General features: G+C 34.2%; 1 protein-coding gene across 1 annotated transcript in view; it reads right to left on the bottom strand.

Annotated features, from left to right (window-relative positions):
* Positions 1-10,870, bottom strand: part of LOC121984921 (TELO2-interacting protein 1 homolog) — a 68,693-nt gene extending 57,823 nt beyond the window's left edge. The window contains exons 1-6 of the mRNA XM_042538105.1: positions 10,622-10,870; positions 10,079-10,256; positions 4,214-4,522; positions 3,972-4,061; positions 2,269-2,742; positions 2,042-2,149 (exon numbers count right to left, since the gene is read on the bottom strand). Of these exons, the coding sequence (XP_042394039.1) occupies positions 2,042-2,149; positions 2,269-2,742; positions 3,972-4,061; positions 4,214-4,522; positions 10,079-10,256; positions 10,622-10,812 (1,350 nt within the window). The 5' untranslated portion in view covers positions 10,813-10,870. The remainder of the gene's footprint in view (positions 1-2,041; positions 2,150-2,268; positions 2,743-3,971; positions 4,062-4,213; positions 4,523-10,078; positions 10,257-10,621) is intronic.
* Positions 10,871-25,414: the final 14,544 nt, after the last annotated feature.

Genomic DNA, 25,414 nt, shown 5'->3' on the forward strand with positions numbered 1-25,414 from the left:
AATAAAAGATTAAAATTAAAATATATTTTTAAAAGAAAAAAATATGGGATTGCAGCATCCCTATATGGTTAATAAATAAAAATAATAATATAATTTCATAATTAAAACAAATAAGTTTCTTGCCTAAAATTATAGGGTTTAGTTCTATTAGGTTAATGGGAAAGTACTATTATGGTTTAATTAAATCTATTTAGATTATTTATAATAAGAGTTGATTGAAATTATTAACTTAACTTTAATTAAAATCTAAGTTTCTTGCCTCGCACCCACGTGCCCACACGACCCCGCTATGCATCTGACAATCAGCGTCGTCCTTTTGTCCACGTGAGCAGCGGCGACGCCAGCGACACCCTTTCTGTTCCACGTAGCCAACGACCACGAGGCTCACACGAAACCTCCGCGGCGGCCGTCAAGCTCGCGCAACGCCTCACAGCGACCGCCAAGCTCAAGTGAAACCTCCGTGGCGGCCGTCGAGCTCGCACGACTCCTCCGCAGCAACCGCCTAGCTCGCACGACACCTCCACAGCGACCACGAGGCCTCACATAGGGCCTATCGGTGTCAACGTCATGCCAGTCAATGGGCAGTACAAAATGTTTCGCCCGTACCACTCGATACAGTATGAGATTTTAAACCATGCACCTACCATGGTTGTTACCACCTTCCATAGTGATTGCTACTCCCCATATCACTATAGTCATCATAGCCTCTCACTTTGTAAAACCACTTCCATTAACCTTTTTCTCTATAGTGGAGCAAACAATAATATGGCATGAGTTTGCACACCCTCAACAACCATTATTGCTGTAAAGATGGCAAGGGAGGAAAAGTTTATCAACTCATATTAGTAGTAATTTATTATATGCAACTAAATAATTTCTAATCTTCTACAACATCAACATCATGTACGTCTAAATTTGAATAAGTAATTAAGTAATCAATATTATGGAAAAACTTAAAATGATATATATAATGCTAATATAATATGCATATTATAAAAAATATAGTATATAATAATTTTGATATTAATTTTTATTTGTTTTAATAAGAATTAATATTATATGCAAGATTAAAAAAAAAAAAAAAAGGCATCCCGGTGCACAAAGCTCCCGCCATGCGGGGTCCCGGGGAAGGATATGCAGTCTTACCTTATTTTTTGCAAGAGGTTGTTTCCAGGATTCGAACCCGTAGCCTTTTGGTCACATGGCAACAACTTTACCGTTGCGCCAAGATCATATAACTTAATTATTTAATTGTATAACTTAGTTAATATTAAGATAATAACTTATTGAATTTTATTTAACTAGTCAAATTTAACATAACTTTTTCAAAAAAAAATAATGTAAATGATAATTTAGTTTACCTACTAATAGATTTTGATTAATATTATATAATCATAAATAATATATGGCGCTATTAAGTTATAGCAAACATTATTAATTTCTATGAAATTGAGTTTAGTTATTTAATTACAACTATAGTTCTTTATAATTAATTAATAGTTAGTTACTTAATATTGATAATATTTGTTAAATAAGTGAATATTTATGAGAATAATGGTTTGACTTTATAACCAATTAATAAAGCCTTTTTGATAGGGAAATTGTTTTTCAAGTTATTATAACCTTAGAATACAAATATAGTCATGTCAAGCAGATTTGACCAATCAGCTATGAATTTATTAAGTCTTTAGAGTAGTTAGAATTGAGTACACTTGATTAACAAATTAGGTTTTCATAAAATCTTTTAGTTTTGAGTAAGGTTGAGGGAGTGTTAGGGACCTAATTATAAAAACAACATATATAAAATATAATTTTTACATTGATAAATAATAAATATAAACTATTTAGAGACCAAAATTTTAATAATTTCCAATTACCTTCTTCATTGTCTTAACTCTTCCATGGATTCTTTTTTCTTGTAATTCAAGTATCATTTTATATATTCAATTTTTGCTTTATTTATTTTAATCCTTGAAGTTTTTATAGTTTTTCACCCTCAATGATATACTATAATAGGACTTAATAAATCAAATACACTTACCAAAAGCAGCAATTTGCTTCTTTGCAATGTCTGCCTGCAATTGGAAAGAAACCCCTTGATGCCATCTACAAGAGCTTCTCTGACTTTTTCAGAAGGATGAACACAAAGCTGAAAATGACAACCAAGGGTACAGCAAGAAACCAGCGAGAAGAACAAAAATTAGCTGCCTACAAAAGCTCAAAAGGTAACAAGAATAAACAAATGAAAAAGAAGACGAAGATACATACATATGGAAATGCAGCATGGATGGCTTTATCTACATTAGTAGAAGTTTCATCAAGCCAGACATTGGAGCGATGAACAAATAAAATTCTTTTGGTCTCAGTAAACTTCCCTTCATAAGCAACCTTTGGAGAAGAATCCTCGACTGATTCACGGAGCAAATCTCCAGTCACATTTGCTGACTTAATATGGGTACTATTAGATGGTAGACTACGCAAAGTCTCTAGTACAGATTGGGTAGATTTATTTTTCTCTGGTGACAATGTCATAGTGTCATTCACAGACATCTCAATGGCATATGGATTTGCTTTATCATTTAAGACAGTGATCAAGAACTCAGTTAAACCACGAAGTGCATGCTCAGTAGCTCCAGTGCTTCCAGCAGCACCACTTATGGCATTTTTTGACTCACACAAAGCCTTTGTAAAGCGGCTTACAACACCAGGTAAAAAGAAAGCAAGTGCATCAGCAGTACCGACCTCAAACAACATAAACAAAAAGTTAGAATGAGAGCATTTGAAGTTGTGGTGTCTAAAACAAACTTACACAATTTTGACAGAGAACATAATAAGCATGTCTGCATTAACTTAGGCTATTTTGAGGCAGCCTAGACGGTTTCAATAGGGAGTCACTTCACCTAGTGTATAGGCTGCCCCTATTAGACAACCCTTTTGAAAAGCTCTGGGCAGACAGCCAAGGTGCCTTTGTTCACATGAATCACCCAACCGATGCCACTTTCATCTCCCAATTTCCACCAATATAAACCACCTACAACAATTTCCAATAATTTTTCGACCAACTTTTCCTCTTTTTCTTTAATAGGTGTGTTCTCACTCCTTTTATTCTTCTAGTCAATTATTTAATCTAAGCACACTTAGAATATTTTATTATGATTTTTGTTTCGTTAGTTCAACAGAAAAGACAAATGTTTCATTGTGTTATGTGTTTACTGCTTACATAAAAATTATAAATTATTTACTTATGATTGTAAATCTATTTTGATGAATTAAGGAAACAATTGCTATACATATATTGTCATTCTTAATTGTTTTGACTGCTTCCCTTGACCTTTACCCTTGTAACTATAACCAATTGATTGTCTAAATATTTAGTTGTTGCTTTTGAACATGTCAATACTATGGCTACCATGACCTCTTTATTTTCTCTTATTACCCTACAAATCCATACCCTTATTTTCATTTTTTTTTACACACCATATTAATCTTAATTTCTTTCTCTTTTATATTTTAATAGGCACTAGGCCGACCCCCTACAATTTAACCCCATGTTTTAATACCTTAGTAATTAATACTTAAGAAACAACACATCAAAACCAAATTTATTGCGGTGTGTAAAAAAGATAAAAAAATAAGGGTATGAATTTGAAGGGAAATAAGAAAAAAAAATAAAAAGGTCATGATAGCCATAGTATCGACATGTTCAAAAGCAACAAATAAAAATTTAGACAATTGGTTATAGTTACAAGGGTTGAAGGTCAAGGGAAGCAAAAAAAAAAGTTCTTAACATAATTAAATCTGATCAGATGACCATGGAATTACTGATAATATGGACTCACATCAAGCTCAATGATGGAAAATAACCTCCAGATAACTTAGCCTCAAACAGTTGGACAAATTCCATGAAGGAAACAAATGTTCTAATAAAGCACACAGGCATCATAACTACAGTCAAGTATTATATGTATTACCTTGGCAACAAGAACACGGTGAGCAAGAAATGCCTCCTTCCTTATATTTGCATTTCCATGATGTCCTCTCAATGCCTCAAGCTCAGCAGTCTTTTATAATACAAGGCAAGTGCAGATTTATTCAGTAGAATACAACTAACTAATATTTACACATAATTGCAAATCCAATTGGCATATGTAACCAGATTTAGAAAACTTTAAAATAGTACAAGAATTGGGTAAATGGGATGAAAGTTTTCTACTTGGTGAAGAAGTGACAGCCAATGCCCTACTGCAGCAGATGCATTCTGTGATTGGAGAAATGCAAGCAAGCATTCTTGTGGTTCCACCTGGTAGCTCAAATGAGTATTGTAGGAAATGGATGCAGTAATAAATGGTTCGATTGTAGGTAGGACAATCCTTTGCTTGCATACGCAGGAACTATTAGAGCAAGGTTGTAAAGTGAGGAGCATTGCCCTAAAACATTTAATTATTCCTCCACGAAATTCTTCAGATGCCTCAGTAGGTGAAAGCATAGCTCCATAGTTGAGTTTCTTCAGCACAACAACCATCTGAAAAGTCATATGTCAGTATTTCTATGAGAATGTTAATGCAAGGCCTAGGTCAGAACAATTGAAGAAAGATTGATGTGAATTTGTTTAATGATCCTATTTCTTCATTCAAATTATACAAGTGAAAACACCAATATCCTAATATAAAGCTCTATGATGCAAGCAGATACTAAATGAAATGTTGACCAATACACATAGCATAGAACTGAAAGACAAGGAGAATTGTTTTTAGCTAATAATCTCAAAACTCTGTTACTTTCTCTAAATTATTGGTATTTTCAAACAATTCTAGATCATTGCAGTATTAAGACTTACAAGTAACATCCCAACAATTTGAGAATGGCTACATGGATCTTATCTCACCCTTGAACATCTCCATATGGTTATATTGTTATTGAAATATAGATCTTTTAAATCACTTTAAATTGCATTAACTAATATTTTTATATGATCTCTTTCTACACTTTGCACCTTCAACTCCAATCAATTCAACATGGGTTTATTCATTTTACTGACCATATATACCTTAAAAAGATTTCAATCATTATCATCAACTCTCCCTAATAACAGTGCTTTTAGGTTTATCTTCTTATAAACTGAAACATGCATCTTAGCATTCTCTTCTTTGATACATAACTATTTTATATAATGTTTCCCAACCGTGGAACGCTGAAAAATAAAGTATGATCAATTGTAACACAATCTTATCAAGTTTTGCTTCTTAAATTAAGAGGTATGTGAGGATCATATACAACTCTGAAACTTCCTCACAATTTTAGCCATGCACCCTTTGTCCTATTCATAATGTTTTCAAAATCTCACTGAATAAATACTTCTAAGATCTCTAGATCTCTTACATGCAAATGTTTACTGTTTATCAATCTTAACTATTTGCTCTCTTTCTTTTCTTATGCTGGAAAATATCTGGATAAGTTCATCGAGCACTAATGCAAGAAAAAAAGCTTAAGGTTAACTCTTTATGTGGATCAACAATTATAGGAAAATTGTTGTTCCAGTCCTAGTATCACCAAACCTAGTAATTATTTTTTCATGCATGACCTTTATAACTGTTAGGGGCTTTCAAGTGAATATAAAATGTAAATGGGTCTATTTATAATGTATCATTTTGTATAATGTATTAGAAGAGGAGGGGGGCCATCAAACCTTTGTAGTATTAGAGCCTAATTTTCCATTCCTTAATTATTGATCTCTTTCCCTATCATGGTGCATTCATTAAGTAGTCTTCCATTGGCACTTTAGATTTACAAGATATAATTGCCACATCCAACATGCTTTGAGGCCAAGATTTCTTCTTGATCCTTTAGATTGCCTTCTACTACAACCCAATTCTCTTCTAACAGACCTAGCAACTTTAGGACTTCATCAGCTCCAACACTGCCTCCCATCCAAATGGTCATAGACAATTCTTTCATTAGTAACAACAACACAATGCCATCCAGGCTGACCTCAAGCTCCACATCCTACCTCCAGAAGAATGACCATCCTCCTCCTTGATATGACTGGTCTTACCTCCCTCCAGGCTTCACTCTACTCCCTTGTCAAGCTCCTCGCAATGGTGGAGTTGTTTCTGGCTTCTCTGCTGGATGAATCTTCCTTAACCGTCCTTACCCGCTCCTTTAGTCATCCTCTTACAAGCCACTGATTACCACCAACTAAGCTCATGATTCCTACTCCACCTTCTACTGGTTCTTGGAGAGCACACATTAATTTGCACCTTTGTTGCTCTAAATAACTAGTCGCACCTTTTTTGTGATTATAGCCGACCTCACCTAGTGGGATAAGGCTTGGTTGTTGTTGTTGTTACCTTTTTTGTGATTCAAAATATCCTTAGATCTTTGAATACATAGTTCCTTAATTTACACATTTAACTAGGAGCTCCTCTTGATGTAGACTCCAGACTACATCAACGACTATAAGGCTAGTGAAACACCATTAATCTTCAAATCTACTCTTCAAGAAGAATGCTTCTGTCTTCTTAACAATAAGCACTCTTGTAAATAGTTTACCAATTGAAGAATATTTACATTTACTTTAAATGCAGACCTCTCTAAGTGCATCTTGTTCTTGACATCCTTGGCAGTAACTCTATTGCCAGGACAAGTATCACTAGGTGAAGACCTAGATTCTAGATTACAGGACTTCTGAACATGTCTGTTTTTTTCCTTTTTTTTATTCTTCTATCAACATCTTATCCTACTAATGTCACTGCAACAAGTTCCTCTTCACGACAAAGGCATAAAGCAAGTTACTCCGACTTAATTGTTACTACTTTCTTCTATTCTCTATATCCATTAATTTCCTTTAAGTTTGCTAAATCATAGAATTGCTTTGTAACCTTCACTTCTGGTCTTGTTTCTCTTCAATATTTGTGTACTGGAAAAGTGATTGGTACAGGAAATGAGACTAGAGGACTATACCAACCAATGTGCACACTCATCCACCCTAATGGCAAACCATCTCTAGATACAGAATGGTCTGGGTTAGTCCAGCTTGCAAAATCTCCAGAAGATATTACCAGAATTTGTCAAGTCTTCTTCAGAATCTTAGGCATCAGTCAAGCCAACTAGAGAAGCATTTGTAAATCTTCATTCTAGGTCAAGTAAACAGATACGTTTTTGCACCCTTTTTTTATGTCCTCTCTAAATTTTTGAGTACGAGTTATGTTTCTTTAAAATTTTAGGTAATTAATTACTTTCAATGACTATTCTCGCATCAATTTGTTATTCTTAATTAAAGAAATATACCCCACTTATACTTTCTTCTGTGCTGAGATAAAGCAAAGTTTATAGTCTTCTTATGCCAAAAAGTGACAGTGCTAAAGACTATTTCTCTTGTAATTTATAAGTCTTTCCTTCCTGCTCAAGGTATCCTACATCGATCTTATCTTCATAAACATCAACTCAGTAGTGCAGAATGAAAGAAAAACATTTGGTGGAGACTGAACATTATTGCACCATATAAGAGTTCCTTCACAATTCTAAATAATGCAATTCTCACAAAGAGTTATTTTATAAATTGTATGTTTTTCCAGTTGATGATCAAATACCCTTTTATATTCTCTTTTCTTGTGATGCCACATATAGTCTTCTTTGGACTCTGTCGCCTTGTTCCCAAGAAAAGGGAAGTTGTCACTAAAGTTTGTTAAGTGTGTTTTTCTTATGTATTCTCGATCAAAGAGGAAGTATCATGTTTATTCTCATGAATTACATAGAGACTCCACTTCAAATGTGAAAAAATTTAGTCCACCTTGTCTACCACATCCAAGGCTATAGCTAAGGTGCTTCTTATTCCTACTTTGATGTCTATTCCACCATCTTCTTACAAAGAGCATTCGACACTAGAAACTCAACCATCAGGCATATAATTAACAGTTATGGTCAGAGTTTGTTAAAAATGACTTATCATAAACAGTTATGATCAGATCTTGTTACAAATGACCCTTAAGACCAAATTGTCATACCAGCACCATCCATTTCCTCACATCATATCCTGAAACTTGACTTTCATATCGTCGAGAGGATAAGTCGCCACAAGTGCAATACCTCATCTTTTTTCTCATTATGCATCGTATAATGCCTTATCACCATGATACTTTGTTTTATTCTTCCTTGGCTTTGGCTTCAGTTAAGGTGAATCAAACTATCACAAAGGGTATTGCACTCTATAGCACACTCGAACTAATTACTCTCACTTTAGACAAGTATATTATTTGATGTAAGTGAGCATTAACTGTTAAAACATCTCACAATCGTTCAGTGGATAAGCTCAAAACTCAATTGCTAGCAAAATGGTACCCTTAGATATATGGTGTTAAGTATATAGTTGCCTTCACTTATAGCTAAGATTACTCCAGTTTGTCTCTTCCCCACCTCGGCAGTTATATCTCGATGGCCACTATATATGTGGGTATAAAGTTCTCATCAGAGTAATTAGGTTCAAGTGTATATAGAGCAATCTCCTAGATTTGTTGCTCCAGGAGAGGAAACTATGTGTGTGCATATATATATATATATATATATATATATATATGTGTGTGTGTGTGTGTGTGTATGTGTAGAAGCAATCTTCAAGGGCGTGATATGGTAAATTCAACTCTAACCTTACATAATATATGTGTATCATAACAATTAATGTTTGCACTACTTCCCAGTTGGAAAGTGTACACTTGATGTTTAAAGAGATAGGATTATTATTACAGGTGATGATGATAAAGATAAGAATGTTGAAAGTCTATGTCCACTAGCACTTCTAACTAATGTTTTTCATTAGATAATTTGAGGTAATGTTTAGACATTGAGGCCGCTGGATTAACGAGAGACATATATATCTTACAACCAAAATTTATACATGATATGCTTGAAAAAATGGTGTGCTAGGTGCCAAATGTGTTGGCATTTCTATGGATTAAAATAGGCTAATACAAAGATGGGGAAGTCATTATTTGAGCCATAGAAATATCGTAAATTGGTTAGTAAATTGAATTATCGTACAATTACAGCAACAATGTTCCAAAATGCAGCTACGGCAGTAGCTTATGCAATTCTGATAGGAGACTGCATGGCATACTTGATATGCAGTTCCATTCAAGCAGTGGTCCAGACAAACCACTTACCTGGCTAAGGAAGCCTAGGCAGAAGTATCAATGAGCTGAAGCTGTTCTAGGAGAATTCTTCATGAATTTCTCCTATTTTGTCGTTGCAAAGTGCAGGATTTTTTTTTCTTCATAGTGAGGTACTGTATCTCTTTCTATCATAACTTTTGATTTAATTCTAACGATGTGAAAATATCTCTATCTATTCATATTCATTTACTAGTTGACTTATTAAATAAATACCATCTCTTGTGGACTTGAGCATAAAATCAAATTATTTTCCAAAAATTCTTATTTCGACTCTTATCCTCTAGTTCATTATTTCCCAAAGTTTCATGGAATGACTCATCATTCGATCTCTCTACAACTAAAACAACATTGTGTCTCATAATTATTCATATAAATTGAAATAAAAGCCCTGTTTTCTAATGATGAGACAGTTTTTACTTTTTAAATTACTTCAATGATCAAAGTATACTTTGTTCTCCAAGTTCTCCCATGATTCATTAAAATACCATCCAAACCTATAGTTTTACTTGCCTTCATTTTCTTGAATTTTCTTTAACCTCGATCCCTTATCATTAATTAAATTGATCTTCATGATTTTCGCATATAGCATTCTTTTAAAATTCTACCTTTTCTTAGGAAATTCAATAGAAATATTTTTTTCTCATTCTTAACCTAGACTATCATTTTATATATATATAGATAGATATATATCATGACCAGCTTTAGCCTTTGTGTGTCTACAGTTCGTTGTCTCATTTAAATTAATTTAGACTAATTAAATCTCTTTTTTTTCAATAATTCTGTGAATTTAAAAACAAGTATTTTTTGGAGTAACAGCCTTTTTGTACTTCCTCAATAAAAAGTGTAACTGAAAATAAAACAGATGATCTTTTCAAACAGAATACATAGGGAAAAATTATCCCAAAATCACAGACCTGATCCACAGACCCCAGATAGCATTTCTTAAAGAGCTCTTCAAGGCACATAAGCATCCCTTCAGCCACTGAATCACGGATCTCAATAAAGCCTAATGGATTGCCCTCTGGATTAACCTTCTTTTTTCTGCATTGCACTGCTGAATCCAGCAGTAGTAGTAAAGGCATAATGATATAGCTGCATGCAAAGAACACACCAAAATTATAAATTCCGTCAAGAACAAACTGTAAGCTCTAGTACGTGTATAATAAGAAAAACAACCACGAGGAATTAATACTGATAAATCAGACAAGTGGGGTTGGGCACCCAGAACTGAAGACAAAAATCCTTGAGAGAGGAGTTCGACATGAAAACTGCAAGAAGTAAGAAAATTTCGAACTCGTACTCGAGTCATTGAAGGCTCTAGAACAAAACAATCTGATAAACAGGGAAGGAGTGGGCCTAAGGGCGAGATATGGTCAATCATACGGAAGACACAACAGCCTTTCAAACATAATCGCACTGAAACATCCAATAAATGAACATAGGAAGCGAGAGATTACTCAAGGGATGTCTGCAAGGCAGATGCAGGAGTACGGCGGAGAAAGTCGGCCATCTCGGCGAGGAAAGCGGCATCTTTCTTTGGGTTGCGAAGAAGGTCAAAAAGTTCGAGGCAGTATGACTTGAGGCGGGCGAAGTCGAGCCCTGTGGTTTTCTCGGAGGGAGATTGGAGTTCTTCTTCCACCATCGCCATGGCGCAGCGGTGGGGTTTCCCTCACTTGTTTCAGGGTTTCATTTGTTTTTTTTTATGTTCTTTTCAAAATGCCAATTTACCCATAAACTTGGTGTTAATTCAATTGAACCTTCCAGACAAAACGAGACGCACACGTCGGCTAGAAGCTTCGACTTAAATTCCTTTTAGATTAATTATCATTAGTTTTATCATTGCTTCAAAATAGGATCCAAACATTTCACGTATTACCGTAAGTTTTAAGTTAATCAATAAAAATAAGTAATCATCAACTGCGAATATTACATCTACTATTGTTGTATTAAATTAAATTTACTAAATTTAAATGGCATTTAGTTCTTTCTTTAAAAAAAAATTAGAATGAAAATATAAATTATAGTATTATGAAATGTGAATGAGTATAGGGATATCTCTCTTACAAATAATATTTAGTTAGTTAAATATTTTTTATCATAATAAACTAAAATTTTTGTTTTCACTATTAGAGGAAAATAATAATAAAAATTAAATATGAGAGAAAGTTAAATGTAAAAGAAAAAAATATAATATGAGAGAATGATAAGAGAAAGTGTGATGAGAAAGAAAATATGATAGAAAAGAATGAAAAGATGAAAAGTGTTATGAGAGAAAATTAGGAAAGTGAGTATGATTGCAGAGCGTAATGAAAGAGGATGATGAAAGAGAAAATATGATGGTAAAAAAATAAAAAGAGAAAGTGTGATAAGAGAAAATGAGAAGAGAGAGCATGTGATGGGAGAGATTGAGATAAGAAAAAGTATGATGAGAGAAAATAAATAGTGTAATGGGAGAAATTGAGATAAGAAAAAGTATGATGAGAGAAAATAAATAGTGTAATGGGAGAGAATAAAGAGAGAGAAAGTGTGATGAGAGAAAATGAGGAAAAAAAATGTATGATGGGAGAGATTGAGGAAAGAGAAAGTATGATGAGAGAGAAAATATTATGATAAAATGGAAAAGTAAAAAATATGATGAGAAAGAAAATATGATGATAAAATGGAAAAAAAAAAAGTATAATAAGAGAGAAAATATGATGATAGAATGGGAAAAGAGAAAGATGATAGAATGGGAAAAGAGAAAATATAATGATAGAATGGGGAAAGAGAAAATATGATGAGAGAAAAAAAAAATGATATGAAAGAAAATTTGAAGAAATATATTAAAGATATTTTCCTCCAAAACTTAACTCTCATTACCATTCTTATCAAAATCCAAATGAGAATATGGATTTCATCAATATCTAAGTTTTTGGATTTCATTTTAAAATTTTAATTTTACTCCCATTAACCAAATATAAGATTTAGGAATAAATTTATTTACTCGTTCCTAAACTTCTAAATCAAACCTCTTGTGTTTACATGCCAAGTTAATTAATTGTAACTAAATTATTTTTAAACTGTATACTTATGTTTACATCTGATCGTATCAAACCCTCAACTTTAGTAAATACTAAAAAAAAATGTGCCATACTTCATATTTTATCATAGATTTTATTTATTTTTTAAAGACTCTTCCATTCATTGCAGCCTTAGATAAAACTATTAATTATTATTATTATTTCATACTTTCCCTCCAAAAAGTAATTGATGATTTTAAAAATCTTGAATCTATCCCTATTTTTTTAAATATTTGAGTCATGAGTTTTGATTAAAAATTATAGATCATATTTATATTGTATTTCTAATAGCCCTTGAATCCATCCGCACTTTTTTCCTACATTCAAACTTCTTTTAGACACATTAATAATTTTGCATAAAAATATTTAGTGGTTGTTAAGATCTCAGATTTATATCAAATAAATACAATTATACTCCCAATAATTCACTAAATCTATCCATATTTATTAAAAAAACAAAACAGACTCCTCTAAAGTAAAAGTCATAAATGATGGTAAAAATCGAATATGCTCGTCCAATAAAAACAAAAATCATATATGAATTGACAGATGGAGAAATTCAATAGATATTAGCATAAAAAGTTTAAATAAATTATGGCAGATTGAGGGGGCGTTTGGTTCAAGTAAGGGAATGGGAAAGGATATGAGAATGATTGCAAATATTAATGAAATGGGAATGATTCTCAAACCCCTCATATTACTCAGGAATGACCCATTCCTATATTTAGAGAATGAATCTGTGGGTCCCACTATCATTTCCTCAAACCAAGCACCAAGTTTCATTCTATTCCCATTCCAAACCCCCCAAACAAGCAGCCCCTGAATGTATATCAAATGAAGAAAGTCCATATATGTCAAATTACATGTGGGAATTGATCTTATTAAAATCGACGGTTCGATAGTTTAAAATTATCAGTTCAACGATTTTTAATAGGTCGATCCTTAATTTTAACTATCCAAGATAATTATAATTCACAGTTCGGAGCTGCCTGTTCATGGTTCGGAACCGTCAATTCATAATTTGCCACAGTTTAAGATTATTATATTAAGAAAATTAAAAATTAAAATTCATTTTAAAAAAGGGCTTACACTTATTTAAGTTACTTACATATCCCCTTAGGGTATAAGGAAATCAAAGCTAATGTATTTATTTTACATTTTTACTCGTTTATATTGTCACTCACTTTCATTTCCCATTCCTGTTGTATTCGTTATTTCAGTATCAAAATCTTCAACTTCAACATATGAAAATTACATTGTTTGGATTATTTTCTCGGCTCTGGTGCAATTATCCAGTAATGCTTGGGCTTCCAATGAATCGAGAAACAAAGTTGATCGTCATTCATCTAATATGTTACCACTAACACTGAACATCTATGTTAGAACCCCAAGGCTGTTTTGGTGTGATCAACAAGTTAAGTTAGGTTCCGTTTGTTTCTAACATAGTGTTTAAGTGTGCAGGAGCTTAGGAGCACAGGTAGTTGAGCGGAAGACGTAACCAGCGAGAAGAACGACACGCGGTGCGTCCGAGGGATGAGGCGCTGCGGAAGAGTACACCGGCGGACAAGAAGGAAGCGCGCGGTGGTTCCGAGGGACGAAAGCCGGAGCGGAAGATTGCTTGGGGAGCAAGAGACGCAGCTAGCGAGAAGGACGGCACGCAGTGCGTCCGAGAGACGAAGACTGCGGATGAGTACGCCGGCGGACGAGAAGAGAACACGCGGCGATTCTGAGGGACGAGAAGTCGGGGGTAGCCCGCTCGAGAAGACCGGAAGTTGGGTTCGGGTGAGCCCTTTTCCGGATGGCAAGATCACCCAAGCGAACGGATCCGGAGTAGAAGACTCGGACCGAGGCGAACGGAACCGAAGTAGTGGTCCCCGGATGAAAAAGTCAACATCGGTTGACTTTAGGCTCCGGGGCGCCCGGACCTTGTTTGTTGACCAGATCGCGTCAAACGTGATCTAAACATTGGGGATAAAGTTTTATCCCCAGGGCGCCCCGAACCCCTTCCAGGTGCCCCGACCAAGGCTATAAATATAGCTTTGGTCCAGAAGCTTTTCATCAACTCAATCCATTCCATTTCCAACACTTGTACGCTACTGCTCTAGATTAGCTTCTTTATTTTACTCTTTCACTGCTGTAAGAGACTTCTCCGCCTGAAGGAGATACTAGTGCTACATTCCTTGGATTAACTGTAACGTCCGAAAATTCTCAAAATTTATTTTAGAAATATTCTATGATTTTTCTAGAATTTTAGAATATTTTTATGGAATTTTTAGAATAGCGGAAGTAGCAAAAATAAATAGAAAACGAAAATAGCTTACGCGGGAATTGAACCCAAGACCTATAGGTCCTATGACTTATGGTGAACCTTAGTAACCAAGTGAACCCAGCAGGGCCGTGCTGAAAGAAAAGGGAATCAATTATATTTATATTTGAGTTGGGTGAATCTACCACTTAATATAAATAGGGAATTAAAGGAAGAGTTATTATTTTCTAAACGTTAACTCTCCTCTTCCTCACCCTAGTTTCCGCCGACCCCTCTCCCTTCTCCTCTCCTTCTCCCGGCGCACCAAGCCAAGGGTTCTAGGAGCACCTCCTGGCAACACAAAGGATACGAGGACACTCCTCTTCGCGAGAAGAACGCATAGACATGAGAAGATCGTCAAGAAGATCGTCTCCACCGGAAATCTAGCGATTAGAATCGTAAGAAAACTAGCATAGGAGGTAAGAAACCCCTCACCTGCAGTATAAGTAGCTTTCGTGTGAATTCCATGTATTAGTTTAGTAATATGTAGACTATCGACACAAAGGATGCGAATTAGCGCATACAAAGTGTTCGATTAAATTGTTTAGCACAGAAAAATATAACTTAGGCGTTTTAGTAGCTTAGATAAATGCAATAGAAGCATTTTTACATCTTATTTATTCTTACGTCAGCTTTTACAGGACTAGATGTTCAATGGGTGGGCTCCCACAGTCGCCTCTAGGTTTAGATAACCTAGTTATGGGTTTAGACGACCTAGTAAAAGCAAGACAAGAATTTATTAGCTTACGTTCAGTATTTTACCTTCTCAGTGGCACTGTACTGGATTAGATATTCATTGGGTTGGGCTCCCATAGTCGTCCCTAGGTTCAGATAACCTAGTAACCCTACTAAATTCGGGACTTGCAAACCCGGGTCTAGTTTGGGATGCGCGCATAGCACGTACAGTTGTTGGGCCCATTAGCAGTATGATTATGTATTTTCACCTATTATGCTAATTAATTTTCAAAACTCACAAATCAGTTGTGTATACAGCTTAACTTCAGTACTAGCTTAATTTAGTTTAGCTCAGTTCATGCTTCAGCTCAGCTCTTTCCTATGATTATGTATGATAGCTTTATGCTCAGCTGTTGTTACGCATGTTTAGATGATAGTATGCCATGACTAGCTTTTGTTTTCTATGTGTTGTATGTCATGTCATGCTTAGCATATTCAGTATGTATTTCAAATAGCATGTTTTCCAAGCATAATTTGCACCGATTGTATGTTTTGTGAGGTAGATGGTTTCTTACTAAGTGAAAGCTTGCAGATACTTTTTCCTTATACTGCAGATAAAGGTAAAGGAAAGATGGACTAGCGGAGACTGGAGGGCAATGTGATGAAGATGTGTGTGGATGGAACTTGGAATAAAGATCTTAGGGAATTTCAGCAAGCTTGTTTTAAGCACAAAAACCTTTTAGCATTTTATTATTTTGCACCTTAGTATGTTAATTGCTATGAATTAGTTAATCATGCACCCTATCATGCTTAGAACACTATTTGTGTGATGTTAGAATGTTTTGCATGTAGTTTAGAATTGATATAAGTAATTTGGCACGAACAAGTGCTGAAATCATAGCTTAGCTGCAAAATCAGAAACCCCAATCGATCGGTGGATCGATTGGGGGTCCTCAATTGATCAATGGATCGATTGGCAGCTTGTTCCGCGAACAGACTGTGTCTGGATCGATCAGCCGATCGATCCAGCCTAGTTTCATCGCGAACAGAGAGCTCCGGAATCGATCACTGGATCGATTGGTTAGCCTGGATCGATCAGCCGATCGATCCAGAATATTGCCCGAGCACAGTAGCGTGCTGAATCGATCACTAGATCGATCCAACCCAAGTTCCGCATACAGTAGCATGCTGGATCGATCACCGGATCGATTCGACCATTCCAATCGATCTGTGGATCGATTGGGAGGTCTAATAACGGTTGGAAAATGTTTAATTCAGTTCCTTGACCATAGGGGATGTAGTATATGCTAGGTATACTTTAGATTACACCCCTTAGCACATATGGAATAAAGAAATGATAATAGTTTAGCAAAAATTTACTTAGTACAGCTTCCGCACCTAGATTTAATGATGGTCAGGGAATAGTTTAGCACAACATAATGTGATGGTCCGGCCTTACAGCTTAGTTAGTAGAAGGCGGGTCGTCACATTAACAACCTCCTTGGTTGTAACCAAGTAAAAACCTTCTGCCTCTTTCTTTCTGCTTTTTATTTACTGCTTTAATTTTATACAAGTGTACTATTGAGAGTTCGAGACGAGAATGGGTTGTCTTATTTTTGCAGGCTATCCAACCCCCCCCCCCACCTTCTAGCCGACCGCAACGGTCCTACAAGTGGTATCAGAGCCGAGACGCTTCAGGAGGACTAACCGCCAAACGAAGCAACGAGATGGCCGGATCTAACATCCACCCGCCAAAATTCGAGGGAGACTTTGCAAGCTGGAAGAAGCACATAGAGGTATTTTTTGTACCGATTTCGATTTATTACTAACAATGGAACTCGGTTTTGAAGCTCCCGAGGGCAAAGCGAAAAATCAATGGACAAAGAAAGAGCAGGTCGAGTATGTGGCAAATAAGAAAACAGAATTCCATCTACTAAGTGTACTTCTGCCACAAGAAGTCAACCGTGTTGGCACCTACAACTCGGTAAAGGAGCTTTGGGAGAAGTTCCTTGAACTACACGAAGAAACATCCGAAGCCAAGCTTGCGAGACGGGACTTACTTCGCAACCAGCTCACCAACCTCCATCTTGAAGAAGGTGAAACAATTCACATCTACACTCGAGAATACAGGAGCTCATCACCGGACTTTCGAATCTCGAAGAAGAGGTAAGTAACCGAGATTCGCTCAGGTACGCTTTAAATTCCTTTCCTAGAAACTCAAAATGGGCATCACTAGTAGATGCCTTTTACATTTCGAAAGATCTAGAAAAAATTTCATTAGACAAATTCTTTTCAACATTTGAAGTGCATGAGTCAAGATGTGCAGAATGAAGGAACCTAAGAATAACATCGCCCTCAAAGCTTTGAGAGACGAACCTGAGTCAGAATCTTCTCTCGACGACGAGGAAATGGTAATGATGGTAAGACGATTTAAGAAATTATACAATTCTAGAAAAACTAACTATCCACAGGGTAGAAAGAAAAGAATGATCCGCTGCTACCATTGCGATGAAGAAGGGCACGTCAAGGACAACTGCCCCAAGCTAAAGAACAAGGATAAAGATAAAGGTAAAAAGTGTGTTCAAAAGCGCAAGGCTCTAAAAGCGACGTGGGACGATACATCGTCCGAACCGAAAGTCGAAGCATTCTCCTGACTCGCACTGATGGCGAGTCATCAAGATGACGACTGCGATTCAAGTTCCTCTGAGATGAGCATCGAAAGCATCGATGAAGGGGGAGCTTCGTCGGAAAAAAGTAGCAGTTCAGGGGGAGACACGGACAACAAAATCAAGGTAAGTGAGGTACGTTCACTTCCTCCCGACAAACTTTTTAAATTTATTAAATTACTAACTAAAGACTGCTGCAAGTTTGAAAAAGAAATTAAAAATTTAAAAGGAATATTAGCTGAATCTTGCCCGTTAGAAATGTTAGACAAATCAAAATTAGAAAATGAAAATTCGAAGTTAGAAATTCAAAATTTGAAAATTCAAGTAGAAAACTTAAAAAACCATACATGTCCATCTAAAACCAATTTTAGAAGATCTAATAATTTAAATTGGTACTTTAAATATCACCCTGGACAATTTAGGAACATTCAAAAAAAATATGTCCCTAAAAACTTTTTAATTAATCCAGTGGGTTGGAACCTATATTGGGTTCCTAAATCATGCTTAAACTAATTTTAGCGCTTTAAGTGAGAAAATTAAACAAAGAATTTCGTTATGAGGCTTTGTCAAGAAAGTGGTTGTTGCTCCAATAACCAAGAAGGTCTAGTGCCTCGCCGAAGCCAAAATATTGAAATAAATGTTTAATTAACTTACTAATGAAGTATTAATACAAGAATTAATTAGTGCTTTAAAAAGGTTATTCAAAACATTTTATTTCAATTTAGAAATTTACTTACTTGAAAATTTTGTTTGCCTAAGCTTTTTTTTAAATGTGCTTAAAAATTCTCAAAGATTTAAGTTAGAATTTTTTAATTTCAAAAATTTGTTACTTAGGATTTTTTTTACTTAAAAAAAATTCCCAAAAATCATTTTCTCCTAAAAGTTAATTTTTTTTTCTGAAACTAGAAATCTCAGCTTAAATTACTTAGAAATTTTTTCTAAATTCCTTAAAAACTTAGAATTTTTTTTAAGAAATATTTTTTCTAAGTCTTTAACCCTTAGATTGTTTTTCTTGGAACCCCATTTTTTTGTGATCAAAGGGGGAGAAGGGAAAGTATAAGTCTAGGGGGAGGTAGATAGGTTTAATTTTTTTGTCTATCTTTTTACACTTAAATTACAAATTAAGTTAAGTTACTTAATTTCATTTAATGTCTATTTTAACTCTAGCTTAACTTGAGTTTATCACACTAAAAAGGGGGAGATTGTTGGAACTCCAAGGTTGTTTGGTGTGATCAACAAGTTAAGTTAGGTCCTGTTTGTTTCTAACCTAGTGTCTAAGTGTGCAGGAGCTTAGGAGCACAGGTAATCGAGCGAAAGACGCAACCAGCGAGAAGGATGGCACGCGGTGCGTCCGAGGGATGAGGCGCTGCGGAAGAGTACACCGGCGGACGAGAAGGAAGCGCGCGGTGGTTCCGAGGGACGAAAGCCGGAGCGGAAGATTGCTCGAGGAGTAAGAGACGCAGCTAGCGAGAAGGACGGCATGCGGTGCATCCGAGGGATGAAGACTGCGGATGAGTACACTGGCGGACGAGAAGAGAACACGCGGCGATTCCGAGGAACGATAAACCGGAGGGAAGCCCGCTCGAGAAGACCGGAAGTTGGGTTCGGATGAGTCCTTTTCCAGATGGCAGAGATCACCCAAGCGAACGGATCCGGAGTAGAAGACCCGGACCGAGGTGAACTGAACCAGAGCAGTGGTCCCCGGATGAAAATGTCAACATTGGTTGACTTTAGGCTCCGGGGCGCCCGGAGCAGTCCGGGGCGCCTGGAGCAGCCCGAGGCGCCCGGAACCCTTCCGAGCGCCCGGACCTGGTTTGTTGACCAGATCACGTCAAACATGATCTGAACGTTAGGGATAAAGTTTTATCCCCCCAGGGCACCCCGAACCCCTTCCAGGTGCCCGACCAAGGCTATAAATATAGCCTTGGTCCAGAAGCTTTTCATCAACTCAATCCATTCCATTTCCAACACTTGTACGCTACTGTTTTAGATTAGCTTTTCTATTTTACGCTTTCACTGCTGTAAGAGGCTCCTCCGCCTGAAGGAGATACTAGTGCTACATTCCTTGGATTAACAACCTCCTTTGTTGTAACCAAGTAAAAACCTTCTACCTCTTTCTTGTTGTTTTTTATTTACTGCTTTAATTTTATACAAGTGTACTGTCGAGAGTTCAAGAAAGGGTTGTCTTATTTTTGCAGGCTATCCAACCCCCCCTCTAGCCGGCCGCAACGGTCCTACAATCTACTCCACAACAATAGTTGACATTGGATAAGCTAAAATTTCTTTGGCGATCATAGAGAGGGCGGGAAATCTTTGAGTCTTCTGTGACCACCACTTTACGATATCAAAATTTTCGCTATCTGTTTTATTAAAATCAAAAGAAATCGTAAAATAATTCTCAAGTTCCTGTGTGAAACTTGAGGATCATTGTGGATGTTTTGTCCGTTCTTTTAATAAAAGTTATGCTTTTATAAGTTTTAAATTACTATTAGTAGTTTGTTGTATTTCAAAAATATTAATTTATATTCTATATTTTACATAATATTGATTATAAATATCATATAAATAAATTCTAACATTATATATAATATTAACGAGATCAGGTGAAGAAGAGTTTTTAATTGAAATTAAAGCGTCATAATATAAAGTTAACATTTCTTGTAAAATTTTTAATTTAAATCTAGGATCTAAAGCAAATGTAATCAAATAAATTTTAAGAATAAAAGAAAAACATTTTTTTCATTTAGTTTTCATAATTAAGATGCAAGAAAATAAACATTCATTATTAATATATTCATTTAAAACTAATACTATATTAGAGATATTTTCTAAAACTAATTAAGCAGTGGGATAATAAATACCGAAAAATTATTCGATTACATCATTAAATACTTTTAAAATTCCATAAATACCATTACAAATATTCCATTTTTGTGAATATATATAAGTATTAGTATTTTATGTAAAAAATGAACATAATAATTCTTTATATTGAAATGAATCTTATAATAATTGGTATATTGAATTCCAACGTATTAGTACATCATGTGGAAATATTTTAGGTCTCATTCTATTAGTTTTATAAAACCTATCTCATTATTTCATTATAGATGGATGAGACTATAAATAATAAATTGCAATTCTAGTTGGCTTAATATAATTTTCTAAAAATTCTAATCCATCTTGAATACATAAATTTAAAACGTGACATATACAACGAATATAAAATAATAAACCACCAATAATAGGTTAACAAATAAATTTAAGATCATCTATACAAGCGGTATTGGAACTAGCATTATCTAATGATATTGTAAATATTTATGAGTTAATTTATATTCTTCTAAAATTAAACATAATAACTATGTGATATTATGAGCATTATATGGTTCATCAAAAACTCTATAAGCTAACAATCTTTTTTTGAGGTTCCAAAAGTTATCGATCCAATGGCAAGTCACACACATATACGAATATGTTTACCAATGATCACTCTAGATATCGGAACATAAAGAAACTTTATTATTTAATTTACTAAATTCATTAATTAAATTCTTTTTTTTCTTATTTTACTAATTTTTTAATTGTAAGAGTAAATGCAATCCTAGAAACACGTTTAGCACATGGATTAAAAGATTCTTTATAAAAATCTTCAAATGTGCATTTAGATCCAAAACAAAATAAAGATGTTCTATGAAAATAAATTTAGCTAATGATTTTCTTAATTTATTATCCGAATATAAAAATAAATCGGAATCAATACTACCGCTAGTTGAAGAAAATCTTGATAATTGTATTTGAGAACTGTTGAGTCCATATTCCGTTCGGTGCTTTGTTTATATATATTGTTTCAATGACTCATAGCCACTGTTGGCTTGAAATTTGTAAAAAGCATTGTAGTGCTTACATTTTGCACACATTTCTCCCTACGGAAGAGTGATCTTCTCGAAATATTCAGTGAAAATAGAAGAATTTAGAAGAGGAATTTCTTAAATCTTAGAAGTAATTGCATCAGTGCTTCCTTGTGTTTCGGGTGTTGGATTAAAAAGGTACTCGATCTCATCATCAGTGGATTGAATGTTAGGGTCCTCCTCCCATTGATTCACTATTTCCTTTCCCTTCCGAACTTGAGGTGTGCACCTCCACACCCTCCTCGATTATAATTGAAAATTATAAACGAAAGTGTGCAGAAATGAAGACGAAAACGTATAGAGAATATAAAATTGAGAGTCAGAGTAGAGAAAATGTATGTGAAAATGATGAAATGAGCTCTATATTTATCGAGTTTGGATAGTAATGGGCATTAAATCATAGTCATTGATCAAAAAATGGTCAAATAATCCTAACTATTGAAAACAATGCCCCAAAATCTCCCACCCCTCCCACAACGGCTAGGAACTGCCGGTTCCAACTGGCAAAAAAATAAATAAAAAACTGGTTGAACCAGCAGGTCAAACCAGCGATTAACCGACGAGCCGAATTGGAGATTAACCGGCGGTCCGCCAGTTTTGCACTTAAGGAACCAGAACCAGCCCGACAACTTGTCGGGTGGATTTCGATTTGGCCCAGCGAACCGAGTTAATGAGGAACCAGCCTATTGACCAGGTTACGGGCCCAGGCCATACCCCACCCGGGGTCTGGTCTATGCGGAATCCTCTGGACCATGACCTCCGGTTCGCTCCTGGACCAGGGGGTCGCTCATAAGTGGGGTTCCATGGATCCCACCTGTATAACAAGTGAGGTCTATGGAACCCCACCTATGAATGAACTAGTCCACCTTATGGACCAGAAAGTGCGATCCAGAGGATTTGTACTCATTAAATTAGATTAAATGCTTATGGAAGATTGGATATCTAGCATTTGAAGAAAAAAAAATCTAGGTAGCACTAAAAGTATAAGTAGGCCAATAAGGATCCCTTGCTAAGCAGTAAAAGTTCAAGCAGTTAAATGATAACCAAATACTTAGTTTTATTTTCTAAAACATAAAGATAAAATCTTAGAAAAATTTATACAATTTATTAATCAAGTTAAAAATAAAAATATATATTAATTTTAAAGAAATAGAAGTGCTCATAAAGGTAGACCTAATCACGGTTCGGAACTGACAGTTTGACGATTCAAAACCTTCCGTTCGACAGTTCCTAACAGATCGACCCTTAATCTTAATAATCCAAGATGGTTATAGTTCATAGTTCGGAATCATCGGTTCACGATTCGGTTCATGGTTCGCCATAGTTTGCTATGATTCAAGATTATTATATTAAAAAATTTAAAGCTTAAAATTTATTTTAGAAAAAGACTTGCACTCATTTAAGTTGCCTATATATCCCCACAGGGTATAGGGGAATCAAAACTCACATTGTTCTTTTATATTCTTACCCTTTTACTTTTGAAAATGGCATTGTCACTCACTTCCATTTCCTATCTTATATTCATTCCTTTGGTATAAAAATCTTTAACTTCGTCATCTAAAAGTTGCATTTCTTGGATTTTTTTTCTTAGCTTTGGTCCAATCATTAAGTAATGCTTGAGCTTCCAATGAGTTGAAAGATAAAGTTAATCACCATTCATCTAATATATTGCCACCAACACTGAACATCTGCTCCACAGCAATAGTTGACACTGGACAAATTATTTCTTTATCGATCACGAAGAAGACAGAAAAGCTTTAAGCCTTCTGTGACCACAACTTTAAGATATTGAAATTTTCACTATCTGGTTTATTAAAATCAAAAGAAGTTGTAAAATAATTTTAAAGATCCTATATAGAACTTAAGGATTCTCGTGGACGTTTTGTCCATTCTTTTAATAAAAGTTATGTTTTTTTAAGTTTTAAATTATTACTAATAGTTTATTGTATTTTAGAAATATTAGTCTATGCTCCATATTTTGTATAATATTGATTATAAATATCATATAAATAAATTCTAACATTATATATAATATTAACGGGATCTGAAGAAGAAAAAATCTTTAATTGGAATTAAAGCATCATAATATAAAGTTAACATTTCTTATAAAACTTCTAATTTATATCTAAGATCTAAAGCAAATATAATTAAATAAATTTCAGAAATAAAATAAAAAAAATTTCTATTTAGTTTTTATAACTAATATACAAGAATATAAAGATTCATTATTAATATATTCATTTAAAATTAATATTATATTAGAAAAATTTTCTGAAACTAATTGAGCAATGAGATAATCAATACCAAAAAGTTATTCTATTGCATCATTAAATATTTTTAAAATTTCATATATACTACTACAAATATTCTATTATTGTTAAAATAAATATATATTAGTATTAGTATTTTGTGCAAAATAAATGAACATAATAATTCTTTATATTGAAATTAATCTTAAATTGGTATGTTGAATTCCAACGTGTTAGTACATTACGTGAAAATTTTTTAAGTTTCATTTCATTAGTTTTACAAAACATATATCATTGTTTCATTATAGATGGATGCGACCATAAATAAGAAATTGCAATTCTAATTGATTTAATATAATTTTTTAAATTTTTTAATCTATCTTGAACATATAAATTTAAAATATGACATACACAACGAATATGAAAAAATAAATCATCAATAATGGGTTGACAAGTAAATTTTAGATCATCTATACAATTGGTATTGAAACTAGTATTATTTAATGATATTAAAAATATTTTATGAGTTAATCCATGTTCTTTTAAAATTAAACAAAATAATTATGCAATGTTATGAACATTATGTGATTCATCAAAAAATCTATAAACTGATAATCTCTTTTGAAGGTTCTAAGAGTTATCAATCAAATGACAAGTCACACTCATATACGAATGTGTTTTCCAATGATCACTCTAAATATTGGAACATAAAGAAATTTTATTATCTGATTTGCTAAATTTATCAATTAAATTCTTTTTTCCTTGTTTTACTAATTTAATAATTGCGCAATGTTATGAGCATTATGTGATTCATCAAAAAATATATAAAATGATAATCTTTTTTTAAGGTTCTAAAAGTTATCAATCAAATGACAAGTCATACTCATATACGAATGTGTTTCCAATGATCACTCTAAATATTGGAACATAAAGAAATTTTATTATCTGATTTGTTAAATTTATCAATTAAATTCTTTTTTTCTTATTTTACTAATTTTTTAATTATACGAGTAAGTGTAGTTCTAGAAACACGTTTAGCACATGGATTAAAAGATTCTTTACAAAACAAATATTTAAATGCGCATTTAGATCCAAAACTAAAAGCAAGATATTTTATGGAAACAAATTTAGCTAATAATTTTCTTAATTTATTATCCGAATATAAAAAAATCAGAATCAATACTATTGCTAGTTGAAGAAAATCTAGATAATTATATTTGAGAACAGTCAGTCCATATTTCGTTGGGTGTTTCATTTCTATATGTCGTTTCAATGATTCATAGTCATCGTCGGCTTGGAATTTATAGAAAGCATTGCAATGCTTACATTTTGCACACAATTCTCCCGACAGAAGAGTGACTTTCTTAAACTGTTTAGTAAAAATA

The sequence above is a fragment of the Zingiber officinale genome, chromosome 1B (assembly GCF_018446385.1).
Source record: "Zingiber officinale cultivar Zhangliang chromosome 1B, Zo_v1.1, whole genome shotgun sequence".
Classification (NCBI taxonomy): Eukaryota; Viridiplantae; Streptophyta; class Magnoliopsida; order Zingiberales; family Zingiberaceae; genus Zingiber; species Zingiber officinale.